The 18,831-nt window shown below is 42.5% G+C and overlaps 1 protein-coding gene across 1 annotated transcript; it reads left to right on the top strand.

Moving 5' to 3' along the window:
* Nucleotides 1-4,592: 4,592 nt before the first annotated feature.
* Nucleotides 4,593-9,335, top strand: LOC104272819 (alpha-2,8-sialyltransferase 8E-like; the record flags this gene model as incomplete). The annotated part of the gene is made up of 6 exons (XM_009867918.1): nucleotides 4,593-4,735; nucleotides 5,036-5,104; nucleotides 6,641-6,785; nucleotides 6,932-7,044; nucleotides 7,264-7,350; nucleotides 8,876-9,335. Coding segments are annotated over 6 exons (1,017 nt in total), but the record flags the coding sequence as incomplete, so codon positions are not given.
* Between the last annotated feature and the right edge of the window lie 9,496 nt (nucleotides 9,336-18,831).

The raw sequence follows: 18,831 nt of genomic DNA, 5'->3' as shown, positions 1-18,831 counted from the left end.
CTCTTTTTCTATTTTTTTTTCCCACAGTGGCACAACCTGCCTTTAGTTCTTAGAAGAAGACTCAATTTTATAAAATGTTAATTCTTTTGAAAAGCATTGTCTTTCTAATTCCATGAGGGTCTCAAGCTTCTGGGTAGGCTTGCACAGCCAGCAGTTAGTTAGGGTTACCATCAGGGCTACAGCCTAAACGTTATCAGTGAAAGCCTGAACTTACCAGTGAAAATTTAAGTGAAGAAGGCATTGAGTTCCTTGATTTTTCCTGTGTCCTCTGTTACTAGACCCCTCTTCTTCTCCCATTCAGCAGTGGACTCACTTCTTCTAGTCTTCTTTTTGCAGCGAATGGACTTGTGAAAGGTTTTCTTATTGCCCCTCATGGCCCTTGCCAGATTCAGCTCAAGGTGGGAGGTCAGGTCAAGAAATTCTCCCTGAAGTTGAAGGTCACTGGTGACATGCATGGGGAGCATGAACCTTGAGGTGAGCAGTGACAGAAGTTAGGTAGTTTCTGACTGCCACGTGAACAGCTACTCCATATATCTTTTAGGATGGTGAGAGTTTGGGGTTTTTATGACCCCTGGATCAGCTTTGCTGTCCCTCAGTAACTGTGTCTCATGTGCCACATCTTCTTCTGCATCATTTCTCAAGAAGGTTGTGTTTGCTGTTCTTGAAAGCGCGTTCAGCTCTTTACCTCGTAGCCTTCATGCTGTTGGTTTTTTGCTGCTGTTCATATGGTCTTGCCCATGCAACCTTCAAGATATTACTGCTATTATTTCAAGTTTCTTATGGGAAACAACTTGAATTGTTACTGCTGTGTGAATTCTTCATTTTTTTGCCCCTCTTTTTAATTTTTTCGCCCCTCTTTTTAATTTTTTCATCCCATTATGGGTCCATAACTGTTGTTTTTATGTTCCCACACCTAACAATCTGAGGTATTCAAATATTCTCTGTTTTCTGCCCTATCTTAACTCTTCTCATCAGTCCTTTTGTTTACACTTGTACAAATAAAAAAACTCACGCTAGTTTCACCAGGAGGTGGCACTTAGTCCTTGCAACACTCCCACACACAAGACAGAGGATGAGATTACACAGACAGGTAGTTAAGAAAAGATCTAATAAGGAAATAGGACAGATTGTAGCGATCAAAATTTTCCAAAAGGTATCTAAACCACAGATATTGCACAGGTTGATAAGTATATGGTTTCTAACTGACAAGTTTCTGAGCAAGTTTGGTGAAGACCATGAGCTCCTATAGTAAAGGGATGTGCAGATATGCGCAACTGCCTGTGATGATTAGAATAAAAGGATACTGGACCAATGGTGCAGGTGACCGCAGCTCCAGAAACCGATATCCTAATAAACTTGGGGATACATAGATAAGGAGGTTCACCTGGCTGATGGAGAAAATCTTTGTGAGTCCCACCACTTTGGTGTTTCTTTTACTTTTTGGTTTGACACTGTCAGTCACAGGAAGGAGCAGTGCAAGAGCTTGTGAACTTGGTGTAGCTTGATTCTGTAGGGATATTCCAGTTTCCACAAACTCTTGAGTAGTTTTGGAAATTAAAACTCTAGTCGTGGTTTACTGAAGTCAGCCTTTGCACTAAGCCTAGCAGTTACCTCCCCTCCCAGCTCTGCAGCAGTGTTCTGAGGTCTTAGCTGTACACCTAAGACACTTGTCTTCTTGTGTCCATGTTGTCTCATGCAGTAGCTGTTTGCAAAATGCTCCAACGGTCGGGTATTTACAACAGGAAATGCAATGTACAAAAAACAAAGCCAAGAAAGGCTTTTGATCTGGATATAATTGCACCAAGCACCAACTGTCAGGAGGACTTTTCACAGTTGACAGGTTTCTTGTGATTCAGAAGAAATGCATGAGTCACTCCAAAAGAGGGAAGTCATCACATCCCCTCCCCCTGAGAGGGCAGTTCCAGGTTGCTGGGAGGTTTGAGCTGCAGCAAAACTGTACTGGCCCAGGTATGAATGCGTTTGAACCCAGCTTCAGGATCAAACAGATACGCCTCACAGACTTCTTGGTCTAAAAGGTAGGTGCTTTCTTGGGCTTAGATTCCATACCTTTTTATTTTATTGAAATCATTGTTTTAATCTCATATGTTTGGAGTGGGAAACTGAACGTTGGATTCCCATTTTCTAGACTGTTGTTATATAATTAGTGCTAAACATTAGTGCATGGCTGACATTGCATCTCAGCAACTATCACTTTTGAGAGCTGACAGTACGCTTACCCAGACCAAGGGCTTTAAAGAGAATATCACTCTTGTCTGAGAAGAGCTGTTGCTCGTAAAAAAGCAAGCCAACAAGCCAATACAACCCTAAATAAGACTAGCTCAGTAAAACCCCCAGATCAAACAAACCCAGGTAATGGAAAGTGCATTTGTTGACTGAGAGCGATAAAAGCGACATTCTGATTACCTTCATTTTGCTTGGGGCTGAGTTCGTCGTGTTCCAGCCTCGGGAGATGAAGTTGAGCAATACTTGCCACAAAGAAGATTTTTTTTCCCTATGAACAGATGACTTACAACCGCATCACATTCCTGATAAATCTAGTTTCCATCTTCATAGAATCACACAATCAAAGATTCATAGAATCATAGAATAGTTTGAGCTAGAAGTGACTATCAAAGATTATGCAGTTCTACCCTCCTGCCATAGACAGGACATATCTTACTAGATCAAGTTGTTCAAAGCCCCATCCAACCCGACCCTGAATGCTTCCCATGATGGGGCATCCACAACTGCTCTGGGCAACCTGTTCCAGCATCTCATCACCATCACCATAAAACACTTTTGTCTTATGTCCAATATAAATCTACCTTCTTTCAGTTTAAATGCATTGTCCCTTGTCTTGTCACTACAGGCCGTGGCAAAAAGTCTTTCTCCACTTTTCTTGCAAGCCCTGTTTAAGTATTAAAATGCTACGATAAGGTCACACTTGTGACTTCTTTTCTCCAGTCTGAACAATCTCAACTCTCTCAGACTTTCTTCATAGGAGGGATGTTCCAGTCCTCTAACTATTTTTGTGGCCTCCTCTGGACCCACTCTAATAGGTTCACATCTTTCTTGAGGTGGGGACTGAAGAGCTGGATGCAGCAGTCCAGTTGATGTCTCACCAGAGCAGATAGAATCATCTCCCTCAATCTGCTGGCCATGCTTCTTTTGATGCAGCCCAGCACCCAACTGTTTTTCTTGGCTGCAGGTGCACATTGCTAGCTCATGTCCAGTTTTTCACCCACCAGTAGCCCCCAGACTATCTTTGCAGGGTTGCTCTCTATCCCTTCATTCCCCAGCCTCCACTAATATTGAGGATTATCCCAATCCAGGCACAGGACCTTGCTTATGGTCTTGTTGAACTTGTTCACATGTACCCACTTCTCAAGACTGTCAGGGTCACACAGAATCACAGAACCACAGAATCACAGAATGTTAGGGGTTGGAAGGGACCTCAAAAGGCCCTTTCAGTTCTGCAAACTTGCTGAGGGTGCACTCAATTACACTATGTCAGAGGTCATGGTATGAAACTATACTGGTCCCACTATGGACCCTTGAAGGACACAACTCATTAGAGGTTTCCACTTGGACACCGAGCTGTTGACTGCAATTCTTCGGATGCAGATATCCAGTCAGTTCTTTATCCATCTAACAATCCATCCATCAAACCCATATGTCTCCAATTCAGTGAATAGAATGTTGTGATGGACCTTATTTTTGCCCAATTGTTCAAAATTTGTACTTGAAAGGTTTGCATTAGGCTATTTCAGCATACTGTAAACTGACATAAAATATAGCAAACTTCAAGGCAAAACTTCAAAAGGAATATCAATAAAGCTTTGCTTCCTTTCTCCCTTTTCTTCCCCACCTTGTAATCATGCCACTGTTTGGAGAGGGCCAGAACAATTATTCTTTAGCCAAGGTTGGGAAGGTGGTAAAGGATGTGAGCTTTGGAAAATGAGCAAAATTGCTTCTTTTACCGACACCAGATAAAACTATATCTCTGAAGAAACATGTCAATCTGATGCTGTGTCAGTTTTTGTATAGATTCGACGTGACTGGGGTGGCTGCCTGCTAACAAGTAAATCCACTGCATTCCAGTACAAAGGTTCATTCCTGAGACGAGCAGGGTGTGCTGCACTTCACTGCTTCTGATCACTGGGGCTGGTCCTCGCCCCTGACGGGCAAGGAAGCTAAGCAAATGAGGAGAAACCTGTCAGCCCTTTTCTTTCCAGCACAGATGATGAAGAACTTGTGTGCAGACATTTTTTGAGAACTGCTAGAGAGATGAGGTGGAGAAGGTGGCAGGTAGAATCATTGCCCTGGATAAGCTGAGGACAGCTCTAAAGGAGAGAGAATATTGACTGGCATTGTCCTTGATGTCTTCCAACAGGATCTGGTGGGATCCTCTAATAACCCCATGCCATTTTTCAGTGTAGTCCAAGAGTTCTCTGCTATCCTTTCTATTGGACGTTGTTTCACGAGAGTTAAGAAAACTTTCCACTAGGCTAAGTGCCAGAAAAGCCCCAGGCTGGGTGTTTACACTACACAGCTACAATACGGAACTTCCTCATTTCTTTCTGCTCTCTCAGGTATACCTCAGAATGCCACACAGCATCAGCAGGGAGGAGTATGTGAAGCCAGGACTCCTGAAGATGCACAAGCTATGGGTCATGTTGCTGGCTGTAGCTGCAGTCTCATTTGTCTCCATGTGCTTTCTGGTGTTGAATGGCAGGTGAGTGTGGGACAGAGTGGAGAAAATGCATTCCCTCAGTCCTGCAAAGGAAGTGGGAACACAGAGGATGCCTTTCACAGAGGAAAGGAATCAGTAGAGTAGGAGTGGAGATAGTGTAGAGAAAGGATGCAGTTATGCTAGTCTCAGGTGCATATTTCAATGTGGGATATTTCAGACATGGCCATGAGATGGCCAAGGGGACACACTGGGAGTACGGGATTACTGGGTTGGAGTGATGGAGAAAAGCTGTGTGAAGACATAATGTTCTGGCTCAGTCTAACCCTTTGGATTTTTTCACAGACCTGACATCAAGGTTTCAGAAGCAGAAGCATGTCAAGAACTGTTGAGCAACATAACACAACCTCACAAGTAAGTTATGGCCACAGGTGTGCTGGGCAGAGGCAGACAGTCAATTGAGTAAATTGGGTCACCTGTTGGCCTCAGTGAAGGTGCAGGGGCTAGGGAGGGATGCAACAGAGTTGTTTGTTTGCAGTAAGTCTTTGTGAGAACATTCTAGTTGCTTAGGAGCTTTTCTGCCCTAGGATCAATGAAGTCTGGAGTCTGACACACGTGAAGTTAATGCAGAGCTGCTGCTGGAAGTTCAACATTACTGCCTTGGCCCAGTACAGGTGATGTCCACTAGTGACAGGGGAAAACTACTCAGTTCACCTTTTTTCAGTAAAATAATAACCAAAGTGGTTTATTAGTTTATTGATGACACATGCTTACTTCACAATGGGTGAAGTAGACATTCAGGATCAAATATCAATAACAAAGCAGACAAACCAAAATGTTAGACACTTACAAAATGTCAATATACAACCATGAATTTCTAAACAAATAAGCTCAGGAAGTTCTAATCACACACACACACGGAGAGGCAGTTACAGGCTCCCCCTCACAGGATGTGTGTGCAGTCTAGATTTGTGGGAGACCCTTGTGCTCTCTGGGGCTTGCTGATCCACAAATCTGTGGAGAAGTACCCTGTGAATCCACAGGTTGGGCCCCAACTTGCTGCACCTGAGAGCCACTGGCTGGATGCAGACTCTGTACAGCATCTGACAAGGAGGCTGCTCTGCCTGGCCTTGGCAGAGATCATGATGCTGGTGGGGCAGCTTCTGGCAGGGTCAGATAAAGTTTTGACTGTTGCTCTTTCTACTCCATAATCATTTGCCCCTCATGAAAAATGTTCACGTTCCTTTCATACTTTGTTTCAGGTGACTCCTTCTTTATTCCAAGAGTCTCTTGGTCATCTTCCTCTTTCATTTGAGTTTTGGGTAAATGTCTCCCCAGGTTTGTTTATTGGATTGATCTTCACACAGGCTATCTGTACTCACAATCATATCTACAGAGATGTTGTTCTGGAAGTCATACTGCGAGGGTGGGATGTGCAGGCACACCCACACCCACCATCCCCATGTAACACCTTTTTGCATGGCCCTGCTACATCCCATATGCTGGCCTTTGATCTCACACGTTGGTAAGCTGATGAGGAGAGAGGTGAAGGCACTCATAGGTTTGTGTGAAGCTGAAGCAAACACAAAAGGCTTTGGAATACTGGCTAGGCTAAAGAGTGGAGAACAGAGAGAAAATATCTGGCAATGTGTGTGTGTATGAGGAAGAAGAAAACAAAAGATATGTAGAGATGGAGAAAGAGAGTGTACAACAAAGGTAGTTCTAACCTGATATAATGTCTTCTTTGTGTTCTCTGTGCTTTCCCAAACTCACTTTCTCATGGCACTGTGATACTTGCTCACCTAATCCTTTACTCTGCTTCTATTGTGGCACCCTGCCTAGCCCTCTCTTCTCATTCTCATCCTTCTTTCCTTTGTTATTCTGTTACAGCCACCCTTCATACCACCCCCAGACTTCTGCTCACCATCTTCCACTCTCTCTCCCTCACAGGGCAGAGCTAGGGCACTGCTGCAACGCCTCAGCGTGGCTGGCAGTGACACAAGAGAATGCCCCGTTGGGGTCCGAGATTGTCTATGACGGATATCCCTCAAAGAGATTGAAAGTTAGCAGTGGCTTGCTGGAGATCCTGCCAGAGGTAGGAGTGCTCTTTGATGGGGAATATGACTGACAGTCTGCATGTTTTTCTCTCAGACACCCTAGAATGGGTCCAGCTGGGGGATCTGCATAGGTTTTTACTGTAATTTTCTAAGGGTGAATGAATTTCTACATGTTTCTTTATAGAAATCCCCCTTTCAGAACCCCCTCTACAAAACGTGTGCTGTAGTGGGAAATGGAGGAATCCTCAGGAACAGTAGCTGTGGTGCTAAAATTGATGAGCACCAGTTTGTAATCAGGTAACTGCTGTCAGCCTGCCCAGGAGAGATGTAGGAGACCAGCAAGAGGAGGGGTTTTCATGGGAACGGGGTGAAGGAAGAGAAAATGGAGACAGAGAAAAGGTTCTGAGGGGCTGGGGAAATGATGGGGTCCACCTGAACTGAATATTGTCACTGGGGGATGGGTAAGGTCTCAGGATATCATGGAAGCATTATTCCTCTTTTTATCACCTCAATCAGGTTTAACTTGCCTTCTATGGACTTCCCTGAGGATGTGGGCAGAAAGTCAAGCATCGTCACTGTAAATCCTAGCATCCTTCAGAAAAGGTAATAGGTGTGACAATAAAAATGGAGGAAAGGACCCTAACTTTCTTTTCCGTCATACACCATGTTCTTGAAAAGGCAATCTCTTTTGCCTCTGCTCTGGTTCCCAGAAAACAGACAGGCTTTTGCTATCATGAAAAGCTTGTCCTGGAAAAAGCTATTTGCATCTGTTTCTGTGAGATGCTCCCCACTGTGCAGAGGTCTACAGGGAAATACTGCAAGTCTTGGACTTGCTTAGGGCAGAGTCTGTTCAAGACTTGGTTGCTGCTGATTGTTTTAGCTTACCACTAGAGATTAATAGCATTTCCACATTTTCCGGACAGTCAATCCTCTGAAGGGTGATATCAAGACAGGTAGAGGAAGCTCACCTGTATTCTGAACTACTGCTATCAGGAAGGAGCTCTGATGGGAATTATGTCGTCTCATTCTGATCCTAGATGCATAAATGCTCTTTATGTTCAGTGAAGAAAATATGTACTCCTTGTCTTAGAGCAGTCACTACAGGAGGAGTGGCTGACACACCAGAAGGCTGTGCTGCCATTCAGGGAGATCTAGACAGGCTGGAGAGTTGGGCAGGGAGAAATCTTGTGAAACACAACAAAGACAAGTGTAGAGTCTTGCATCTGGGAAAGAACAACTCCGTGTACCAATGTAAGAGTTTGGAGAAGATGAGACTAAGGGGTGACCTCCTTAATGTTTATAGATATGTAAAGGGTGAGTGTCAGGAGGATGGAGTCAGGCTCTTCTCAGTGATGTTCAATGATAGGACAAGGGGCAATGGGTGCAAGCTGGAGCATCAGAGGTTCCTCAAAAACGTTAGGAAAACCTTTTTCACTGTGAGGATGACAGAGCACTGGCACAGGCTGCCCAGAGAGGTCGTGGAGTCTCCTTCTCTGAAGGCATTCAAAACCCACGTGGACACGTTCCTGTGTGACCTACTGTAGGTGATCTTGCTCTGGCAGGGGGGTTGGGCTAGATGATCCTTCGAGGTCCCTTCCAACCCCCAACATTCTGTGATTCTGTGATCTAAAGTAAGACACACTGGTTGTGGTCCAGCTGTATTTGTTTTCCTCCACTGACTACAAAGCATGACTACAAAAGACATTTAGATAATTAACTCAGGTGTAGCTGTAAATGTCTGTGTAGCAGATCTCTAAAGGCAGATCATATGAATTCTCTCCCAAACCTCTGCTGCACCGTTGTGGGACATCATTATCCATGAATTGTGAGCTGTGGGGCCACTGAGGTTTTAAATCTGAAGACATCTTCCCAGCCCCTTACCCAACTAGTCACTTAACAAACTAGTGACTAGCAAACCTGGATATTGTGAAGCAGCTCCCCTGGTCTGTGTTAGCTGTATCTGAGAATCTTGAACTCAGATCACCCATAAGACACAGAGAAGGGTAAAATGGAAGTGAAGGGTAGAGCTGCTATTTCACTGGTTTTGAGCAGAGTATCATGGGAAGAGCAGAAGGGAACAAGGATGGTATTGGCAGAGGGTCATGGCCCCACATCTGTTGCCTCACAGGTTTCATGGTCTGAACGGTCGGCGCCTGCCATTTGTGAAGGCAGCAGCTCCCTACGGAAAGACGTGGTTCCTCATCCCATCTTTCTCCTTCCCTGACGATACTGAGGCTTCTTACCGAGCCCTCTATGCCTTACAGGATTCTGCCTCTGAGTCGCATGTCTTCTTCTTCCACCCTCATTATCTAAGTGCTCTAAGCAAGTACTGGCATGACCTTGGTTTTCATACCTATCGTCTCTCCTCGGGTTTCATGCTAGTGAATGCTGCTCTGGAGCTGTGCCAACACATTACCCTCTATGGCTTCTGGCCCTTCTCCTTCCATCCTGATGGCCATTCCCTGCCCCATCATTACTATGACAACGTGCTTCCCAAGCAGAACATCCACATCATGCCCAAAGAGTTTAGTTATTACGTGGATATGCACTTCCACGGTGTGCTGCAGCTACATCTGGGGCGGTGCTAAGGGGTCAAGTCCAAGATAAAGCAAAACAGGGTCTAAAGACTATGGTTTCTTCTGTCATTATTATTTATTCTGGGATCTTCTGATGGGAACACACAGATCTAGATGCAAACCTAGAGACTTTGAGGGTGAAAAATATGCTCCTTCTCTTTTCCACTGTCTTCTAGTAGAGGGTCACTGTTCAGTTAATAACATTATCATCAGTTCTTTTCAATGTTATTTAATTGGGAGTCACTAGCTGTCATTTGTTAGTGTTTAATACATAAATAAATTTCTATTAAATAACTTTCTTTCTTGCCAGTAGTGTGAATTTGTTAACCGTATTTCAGAACTTGAGTAGCCCATGCCAAAAGCTTTTGTTTCTCTAACATAACTTGTCAATAATTACTCTTTGTTTACCTCTGCTTTAACCAAACTCGTTTCACTGATTCTTTCATTTAGCTACCTTATCAGCATTAGGCATAAAACATTAAGCTTTGCATATTTGTCACAGCTATGCAATTAATGTCCATTCATGCATTTGAAGATCGATGTTCATCAGTCAGTCCTCACGGTCTGGCAGATCGCCAGCTGGGCTGGTGGCCAGGTGTGGATCGTAAGTCGAAAGGATCGGTTTCATGTGCCCATGAAACATGCAGCAGTGTGAGCTCTTTCCACAAAGCATGAATGAACGCTGAATCCCTTCCGTGCTGTGGGTGGCTGCCAGCAGGTTTAGGTGATTGTTATATATTGGCATATATATATGCTCCTTTACTTTTAGGGAGTTGTCGGTATGGATTTGCAAAGGGAGAAATCATGCCTCATGCATCTGATAGCCTTCTGCAAGGAGATGACTCTATTGGTGGATGAGGAGAGCAAGGTGGATATCGTTTATCATGCCTTTAGGAAAGAATCCAGCCCTGTCTCCCATAACATCTTCACTGATGAATTGATGAAGACCAGTGGGCACTGAGGTGTAGCACAAACTGGCTGAATGGACAAGGTGAAAATACTGTGATCAGAGGCATAAAGTACAGCTGCAGGCCAGTCAGCAGTCAGCAGTGGTGTACCTGATAAAAAGGCTGGTAATATTTAACATTTTCATGAATGATCTGCATGATCAGACAGGGTGCAGCCACATCAAATCTGCAGAGGATACCCAGCTGGATGGACTGAGTGTTGTGTCAGAGGGGTTTTGCTGATGTTCACACTGACCTGCTGCAACCTAGAGGGACCTCGGCAAGCTGGAGAAATGGGTTGAGAACCTCATTAAATTCAGCTACGAAAAACACAAAATCTTGCACCTAAGGGCACAGGTTTTTTGAAATGGTAACAACTAATAGCTCAAGGATGGCAGAGAAAGCTGACTAGCTTGGAGAGCTATACAATATATAAGAGCAAAGGGTGAAGAAAATAGGAATCTTTCTCTCCGTGAGAGCTGGAGGCTGACTTTTCTCCATTTGACTGACAAAAACTTGGGTTGTCTTACTGGGGCAGTGAGCATATCAACGCTTGGACTCATTACTTTTTGCTCTCCAGGGAGTGCAATAGTCAAGAAACAATTTCTGTGTGCACATCAATCATCTACATCCTGCCTGCAGCCTCTCTTGGTGCACAGTAAAATCCAACCAAATAAATGATCTTGAGACAAATGGTCAGAATGGAGCAAACCTAAAGCAGGGGTGATTGTGTCCTGATTCTTATGCCTGCAAGAGGGGCAGAGGGAATAAGTTGTGGACTGTCTTACAGCTTTTGTCTCCAAGTTGCCATCCTGAGGTTGGGGCAGCACAGCTTGCTGGGCTGCAGAAAATGCCTGGTCCCAGGGAATGTGGCTGCAGGTCCCAGGGAATGTGGCTGCTGGTGATGCTGCAGGCACCTAGGATGTGGGCTTTTCTGTAGGGGTCCCTTTTGGCTCAGAGGGTGACTTGGAGAAGATGGAGAGCAGCACATTTCATAGAATCTCAGAATGGTTTGAGTTGGAAGGATCCTTAAAGATCACCTGCTTCCAACCCCAATCCCATGGGCAGGGACACTTCCCACTAGAACAGGTTGTTCAAAGTCTCGACCAACCTGGCCTTGAGAACTTCCAAAGATGAGGCATCCACAACTTCCCTGGGCAACCTGTTCCAGCATCTCACCACCCTCATAGTAAAGAATTTCTTCCTTATGTCTAATCTAAATCTACCCTGTTCCCATTAAAAACCATTGACCCTTGTCCTGTCACTACACGCCCTTGTAAACAGTCCCTCCCCAGCTTTCCTGTGCTCCCTTCTGTAGCAGAATTTCTTGCGGAACAAGAACACAATGTACCCCTTTAAGGTTCGGACAATCCAGCTTGTGCTCTGTCCCTGAAGTTTTCGTGAAGAGGGAGTAAACTGTTTTTGTAAGAACTGTGCTGGATGTGCAAGGACGTATGATAGGATGTTCTAACCGCAGCAGGGGCATCTAACACCCCCATGGCTTGATAACATTAACAGAAAACAAAGCTTATTATAGCTTTCACCCTGTGTGTGTGAACACTGCCTAACTGTATATATATTGGGCTAATTTGAGCAATAAAGTGAGAATGGCATGGAACTGCATCGGTGTGACTGTCGTTACTCGGTCGGCTCTCCGAAAGGGACCCTCTTCACCCTTCAGGTACTGCAAGGCCACTATAAGGTCTCCCCAGAGCCTTCTCTTCTCCAGGTTGAACAACCCCAACTCTCTCAGTCTGTCCTCATAGGAGAGGTGCTCCAGCCCCCTGATCATCTTTGTGGCCCTGCTCTGGACTTGCTGCAATAGGTGCATGTCCTTGTGTTGGGGGCTCCACTTGTGACACCTGCAGCTTGCTGAAGCAGAAGGCAGGCACTGGATTGGTGCGGAATGGTGAGAAGGAACAGAAGTGGCTGCATGGTGATTTGAGAGCAACTGTGGGCATTCTTCTGCAAACTCCTGTCTGAGATTCTCCACAGGCTGGTCAAAGGGATTGAGCATGGCATAGGAGGTGAGCTTCTTATGCCTGTGCTACATCTGAAATAGGAACAGGACTAGCACTGCTGTCACATGGGTGTTTATTTTAAGGTGGAAATATGCAGACTGCACACAAAAGGGCATTTGTCTTTGAGTTCTCGCAGTGCATTCATTAACTTTTTTCCCATGCTTAATACCTTAAAGCATGCTGGAACAAGGCCAGACTGTCAAATCTCTTCAGCTTGTAGCTCATTATCTTGGTTATCAGACTATGTAGTTAAAGAGGAGCAGAACAAGAAACCTTGAACATGTCAATGCACACACTGCCATCAGCTGTCTGGGAAGGAGCAGAATTTATTATTTTCTCTCCTCTGCCTTTTTCTTAAGATTTTACACAGCCATGAATTTGCTCTGCCTACCTCAAACACTGGTATCTCCTACCCTGAGCCAGCCCCCTGAGCAGGACTATTCTGCACTGCCCAGGAGCAGGGTGGAGCAGCAGATTCTACAAGACCCCGTTCATCCTCTTCACCTCCTGGTTCCTCATTCTTTGGGAGTGGAAACTGGTTTTCCTTCTTTTCAGATGCCATTCCTTGCAACAAACTTCATGTAGATGCATATAGTCTGAGGCAGCATGTAGCCTGCAGGCACTTGAAGAAAAGCTAAGAAAATTTTGAAATAAGACTCAACTCATTCATTTTCATTTAATGCCATTGAGGAAGGCAGTCTTCCCCATGACTGGAATTCTTATTATTAAAGAGCAGAAGGAATGCAAATTGTGTTTCTGGATAAGAATTAATGTTTCCCCTCCAACTTTCTACTTCACATTTCTATTGGCATATATTTTGTAGCTTTTCAGTTAGAAAATATTTGCTGCACTTGAGAATGAAGGTGCCTTACAATAGAGAAGGCCAAATGACAATGACTACAGCTATTATCCTTGTGAGAACTCCATTTTGGCTTTTTTGCTGTGCTTTTTTTTAAGTCTCTTCTTTGGTTTTGCTTTATTTTTCTACACAAATCATCATTTAGCTGTGCTTGAAAAGTAGCATGAGGGGTTTTTTTGTGCAGCAACACATCATCGATAGAGTAAAATTAACCTGTCTCATGACGGTCTAAACCCAGCCCACATTCCCTCTTCAAGCCTTTCATTTTCAGAACATTGCTGTATGCTTTCCAAAGACTGGAAACTTGGGAGCACAAATTCTTTAAGAGAACCTTGCCCATTTTATCATGAAGAGGCTTCACAAGGAGTTCTGAACTAGTGGAAGAGACGGTTCTTCTGTCAAAGGGCTGTGGGAGTACTGAATCTTCAAAGAAAACCCTTTGCCACTAATCCAGGTAATTTTTGCTAGGGGAGGGTTCTAAGCAGAGGTAAGGATCAGGGCCTTGATTTCTATTTTTTCCCAATACAGAAACAATAAAAAGAATGTAACACTTTTCTTACACATAGAAATCCGAAGTACACCATGTTTACTCAGTGTACATAAATAATTTAATTGATCTGAGTCAGATTTGTAGCACTACAACGTCTCACACACCCTCCTCCATCCTCAAATAAAATAAAAAAGCTCTAAGGTGCTCTCCCTTTCTTAGGAAGGATTACATATTCTGTCTCTCACCAATTCCTCCTTTCCTGCTGTTGTGTTACAAGTGGTGAGAACACTGAAAACTAAATGAAAACACAATCTTTTCTGAAGCTGTGAACAGAGACTCAGAAGACGTAGCAGTTCAGGGTCCAGAACTTGCTGTGTTATGCATTGCTTTATGAGAGCTTAACACAGTTTCCAGGCTATAGAGAAGCATTCTGCCACATGTTCAACAAGCACACACGCCAAGGGAAGCCTCTGAAGACTTAAGGGCTGAGCCTTTGCCTGCAAGACTCTTTCAAGACAGCAAATGATCCAAAGAGACTTCTCTACATACTGCAATTTCCAGTCACAGAGGTTTCTTGTCCTTTCCTGTGGCTTTCTTGCCAGTTGTTTCCTCATTTCTGAAGTCGAGGTGGTTCTGCAGCAAGTGTGCATTTGAATAGCCCGTTGAGAGCTGTGTTGGAATTTATTGGCTTTTGCTTGAATTTTTAGACTGACAGGTTGCTTTAGCAATGTTTCTAGACAAACATTGTCTCTTTATGTTACTTTTTCTTTTCCCTTGTTATAACAACATAGTAAACCAAGGTTGTGGCAGATGTTTAGCCTAGTATTTATGCCAAGATTATTGCATAGCTGTGCCTCATTGTTTAAACAATGTCTTCTTTACCTTGAAGCACAAAGGCCAATGGCTCAACAACTTTTTGAATTAAGGGGAGATTTCCCAACTCAAGTTTTGACTTTTCTTGTGTCTGAAGAAATTGGAGTAAGGAAATGCCATTATGTCTTTCTGTCAGATTAAGTTGCAGGTGTGTTACTGTCTACAGAGTTAAAAGTGTATTTCTGTGATCTTCCTTTGCAAATGAAGAGTAATAATAAAAATGAACACTTCCTTCATTTAGGGAGAAAAAAAAAGTGAAGTAATACCTTTAGGATTTTAAACTGGTAAAATACGTATTGTCACATTAACAAGTATGGAAACGATACAGTACTGAGAGGAGAGAACAAGGAAAAAGTGTTTATATAGACCGTATTTTTTCCCATGCCACAAATATTTTAGGCTATTCGAACTGTGCAGTATAATCTTCTAAACACATAAGCTTTTCAAAAAAAGTGTAGAAGTCAGTATACCAAACAGAAACCACCTTAACAGAAACAGTAAGAAATAAAAATCAATTTGTAAGACAACTCAGTGCTCAATTCTGTATGCTAGATTTGTCAAGGCTGACAAAATATGACATTATTTAAGCAATGATTGCTTTAATTAGCTTCCAAAATAAAACAAAAGAGGTTACTGCTTACACGTTCATATTTTTTTGTAAAGAAAGAAACCTACTAATCTATTTTTTTCATATTCTTTATAATATTTTGCCAGTCCACCTCAGATATATCGTACCGTGTGGTTTCCCCTGCTGTGATGTGCCATTAATCTAAAGGTTCAGTGGCTGGTCAGATAGAAGTGTTCATTTGGGACTCAGCTGGTCAAGAGTCAAATACGGCAGCTGTTAGGAGGACTAAATTCAGGCTGATGTTAACAGTGGAGTTTTGTGCTTTTCTAGTACCTCTCAACACAATGGTTACTTCCTCTTGGATGCACAACTTTAGAGACCTGGGTCTTGGAGGCATGTCGCTACCCTAGAACTACACCTTGAAGTGCAAGTTCCTGACTCTCCTGACTGGGAAGATTGTAGTGGATAGTGAATAAACAAATCTGGACTTCTAAGGTGCAGAAATTGAGAAAAGTGAACTCAAACATTGGTGCATGTTTAGAATGTGATTGAGACTTTTTACACCTAGAGAGGGTAACACTTTATTTGATAACTATTACGTTACCTAACTTTATTAGGTAACTATTTATTTGATAGTAAGCCTTGTTATGTACTGTAGAATTGACATAGGTATTTATATCAGTAATCAGAAATGTCTTTTTTTTTCAATGTTATCCTCTGTGGAGTAGTGAAGAGTAAGAATAGAAATTGTGCACTAATTATGTGATACCTTACGCCTGTGTTTGACCATTCCCTAACAGGTGGAAATAAATATTTAATTCTAAATATTGCTTAAAGAAGAGAAAGGTGGTATATTACAAATATAATTCAGATTAATCACATAGAGAAGACTGTGTAGTGAAAATGAAGTTCCACTGAGAATTGTGTAACACCTAAATAAGTGTCACTGCATGGACTAGAGTATAGGGTGCATGGTGAAGCAGAAGTTTGGATGCTAAAATCATTTAATTGTACTATTTAATAACAAAAATATCAGAAAGATGCATTTTATTGCACATCTTCCCTATAACTGCCCCTGTTTCCTACTTGAATGTAACACTAACAATTCGTGGTATGAATTAATAATTTAGGATTGTTGCTTTTATTAAGGTGATTTTTTTCTTTTTTCTTTTCGGACATATGCTGGGTGTTTTCTTTTCTGGTCTTTGGCCTTCAAGCCTCAGGATCATACACAGATTCTTGAACAACGCCAAATGTCTGATATTTGCATATTTATTAGGGAGAGAGTAAAGCGCTTAGGCAATTTTTTTCAAATTTTAGTTAATGATCTACCAGTGGAATGGACAGCTAATTTTCTTAAACACGTTAAAGAATAATTTTAGAAGTTTAGAATTGCAGTGATAAGATCTAAAAGTATGTTTACCTTAAGTTGAATAAATGCTTATGTTTTGAAATAGATTCTTTGCCCACCAAAAAGCAATATCCTGAACCTTTCTGTCACCGAACTTGAGCAGCAAAGATGTTGTATGTGAGAGTTCATGCAGTCTTATAAATGTGAATTCTAAGAAAGCCCATAGCTATTCACAGCTCTGTAAATTTGTATTTACCTTAAATTTAGTGTTAGTGAAGCAGCCATTTGCTGTGTGCCTTGTGCATAAAATGCCTGAAGGTTAATGTAAGTACATGAACTCTTAAATTGTCCTGAAACAATTGCAGTCATTTTGCTGCTAATGACTCTCCTACAGTTTTGACAGCTTAAGCTGTGCACAGATTTGAGTTTGCTAATTTCACATGTTTCATATTCTTTTCAAGATGTTTCAATTTAACTGATTTAAGAGGATATTCCTGACTTTGCACGATATTCATTTGAGATTGCTTTATGGGATGGATGGTGTGAAGCTGACATGTCTCTGACAAGTTCACAAGTTTTTAAGAGTTCATATCCCAATTCTTACTGCAGTTTGTCAGTGATAGTCTTTTATTTCTCAAGCAGGTGTTGGTTTAAACTGGTTACAGTATACTATTTACATACCCTTTCCATTTTATTAGATGTTAACACTCTTTTTCATGTATGTTCATTAGAAAAAATGCATGATGCCATGAATACATTTTCTCACACATTCTGGCTCTCAGTTGTGGTAGCTAGAACTAGAGACAGTAGAATATTTGTGTTCAGTGGAAAACAGAACTGTTGGTTATGCAAATCTAGACTAAATGAAAAAAAAAACATTGAGAATATAATACATGCATCATCTGGAAACCAGTCACTGAAATGCAGATCTATAATACTAAACTTTTATTTAGCTGTTGGTGGGTCTAAGGCATAGATTCTCCCTATGCTCCTTCCCACTCCTCTTCAAAAAAAGTTTTCCCTGTGTTTGGGATGTTTTGGTTTTGCATGTGTTGGATGCTTGAGTTTTGTTCCCTTTTCTTTGTAAGTTGGCTTACCCTGTTTGGTCCTTTGTGGTCCAGGTGCTTTCCCTTCCCCTTAACAAATCTGTTCTAGTGCAGAGGAATGAGTCAAAACAGCTGGAGAGTATCACCTTCATCTAGTGGTTAGGATCCTCAGCTGGGAGATCTCATCCTTGCTGCAGGTACCGATTAGTTTATTCAGAGGCTGTTTCACATCATATGGCACTTAAAGCACATGGCCCGTTCTCCAGGTCAGAGACTTTGCCCTTGCTCTTTTTACCTGACTCTTAAAATTCTGTATGTAAAGTACAGCGGCTTCAATGGGTAAATTTCACAACAGGCAACCACAGGAACAGGTGCTGTGCATTAAGGTGAAAGAGGAAGCTGAACCACATCAGACTCTAGAGAAGAAAGAGGTAACTGAGAGAGAAGGAAGGTGGCAACAGCAGCCTTCTTTTTCTGGCATACCTTAAAACTTAAGAACAATTTTAAATATTTTTCTTCAGGAGAGGGTACCAGGTTGTTTTTTCCTAACTACAAGGAAGAACTCCTTAATAGCACTGAGTGATGAGTTGCAAGTCCCGAGAAGATATATACATGTGCTACCAGCGTTTTCATGAAGCTGCACTATCAATGGGCAGGGAATTTCCTTTCTGTGATTCTAGTTTTCTCCCAGTATTACAGTAAGACTAAGTTTGATGCCTGTAGTCCAAACCTATGTGTCCCATTTACAAAATCTGAAAGAATCAGTGCTGAGATGGCCGATTTCTCTCTGGATATACAGTGTGGATTCTCTGAGACCCTGTTCAAGGTAAGAACTTCATGTAACATTGACGTATGTACAGAAAACTCTCCTGTGCTAGCTGCAAAGTTGTTCTATTTTTGTGATAATTTCTTATGTCTTGCAGGGAGGTTATTTTCATAGGCTAATTTAAAACTGTTTTGTTCTACTGGTGCAGTTTGAATGGTTGGATAACTTTGATTCTGACTAAAAGTGTTACAAGAATACTCTTAGGGACTTCTGCTTTTCTGTGCTTTGCTTCAGTTTTAAGTTTAGAAAAAATGTGGCTCTAGTTCTGTTGGTTTTCTTCTGGTATGTAAATTGCCTAAGGTGACCAATTCAACGTGGTAGCTGGGTTTGTATCTGTGATTGTGCTTCTCAGATGCTAAAAGTGATCACAGTCAACGTGATTTTACAGCGAGTCTTGTTCGAACAGTATTTATGCACAAAAAAATCTCACTGTGGGTCTGTAAGGGACTGCTAAACAGATGTCTCAAACATTCTGGGTCTCTTCTGAACCTAAAAACGGGCCGGAGCCGCCTGCCTGGTGCCGGTCC

This window comes from Apaloderma vittatum, unplaced genomic scaffold, assembly GCF_000703405.1.
Source record: "Apaloderma vittatum isolate BGI_N311 unplaced genomic scaffold, ASM70340v1 scaffold15784, whole genome shotgun sequence".
Taxonomy (NCBI): Eukaryota; Metazoa; Chordata; class Aves; order Trogoniformes; family Trogonidae; genus Apaloderma; species Apaloderma vittatum.
Note: the sequence above shows the minus strand (reverse complement) of the source record. Positions and strands in the feature narration are given on the sequence as shown.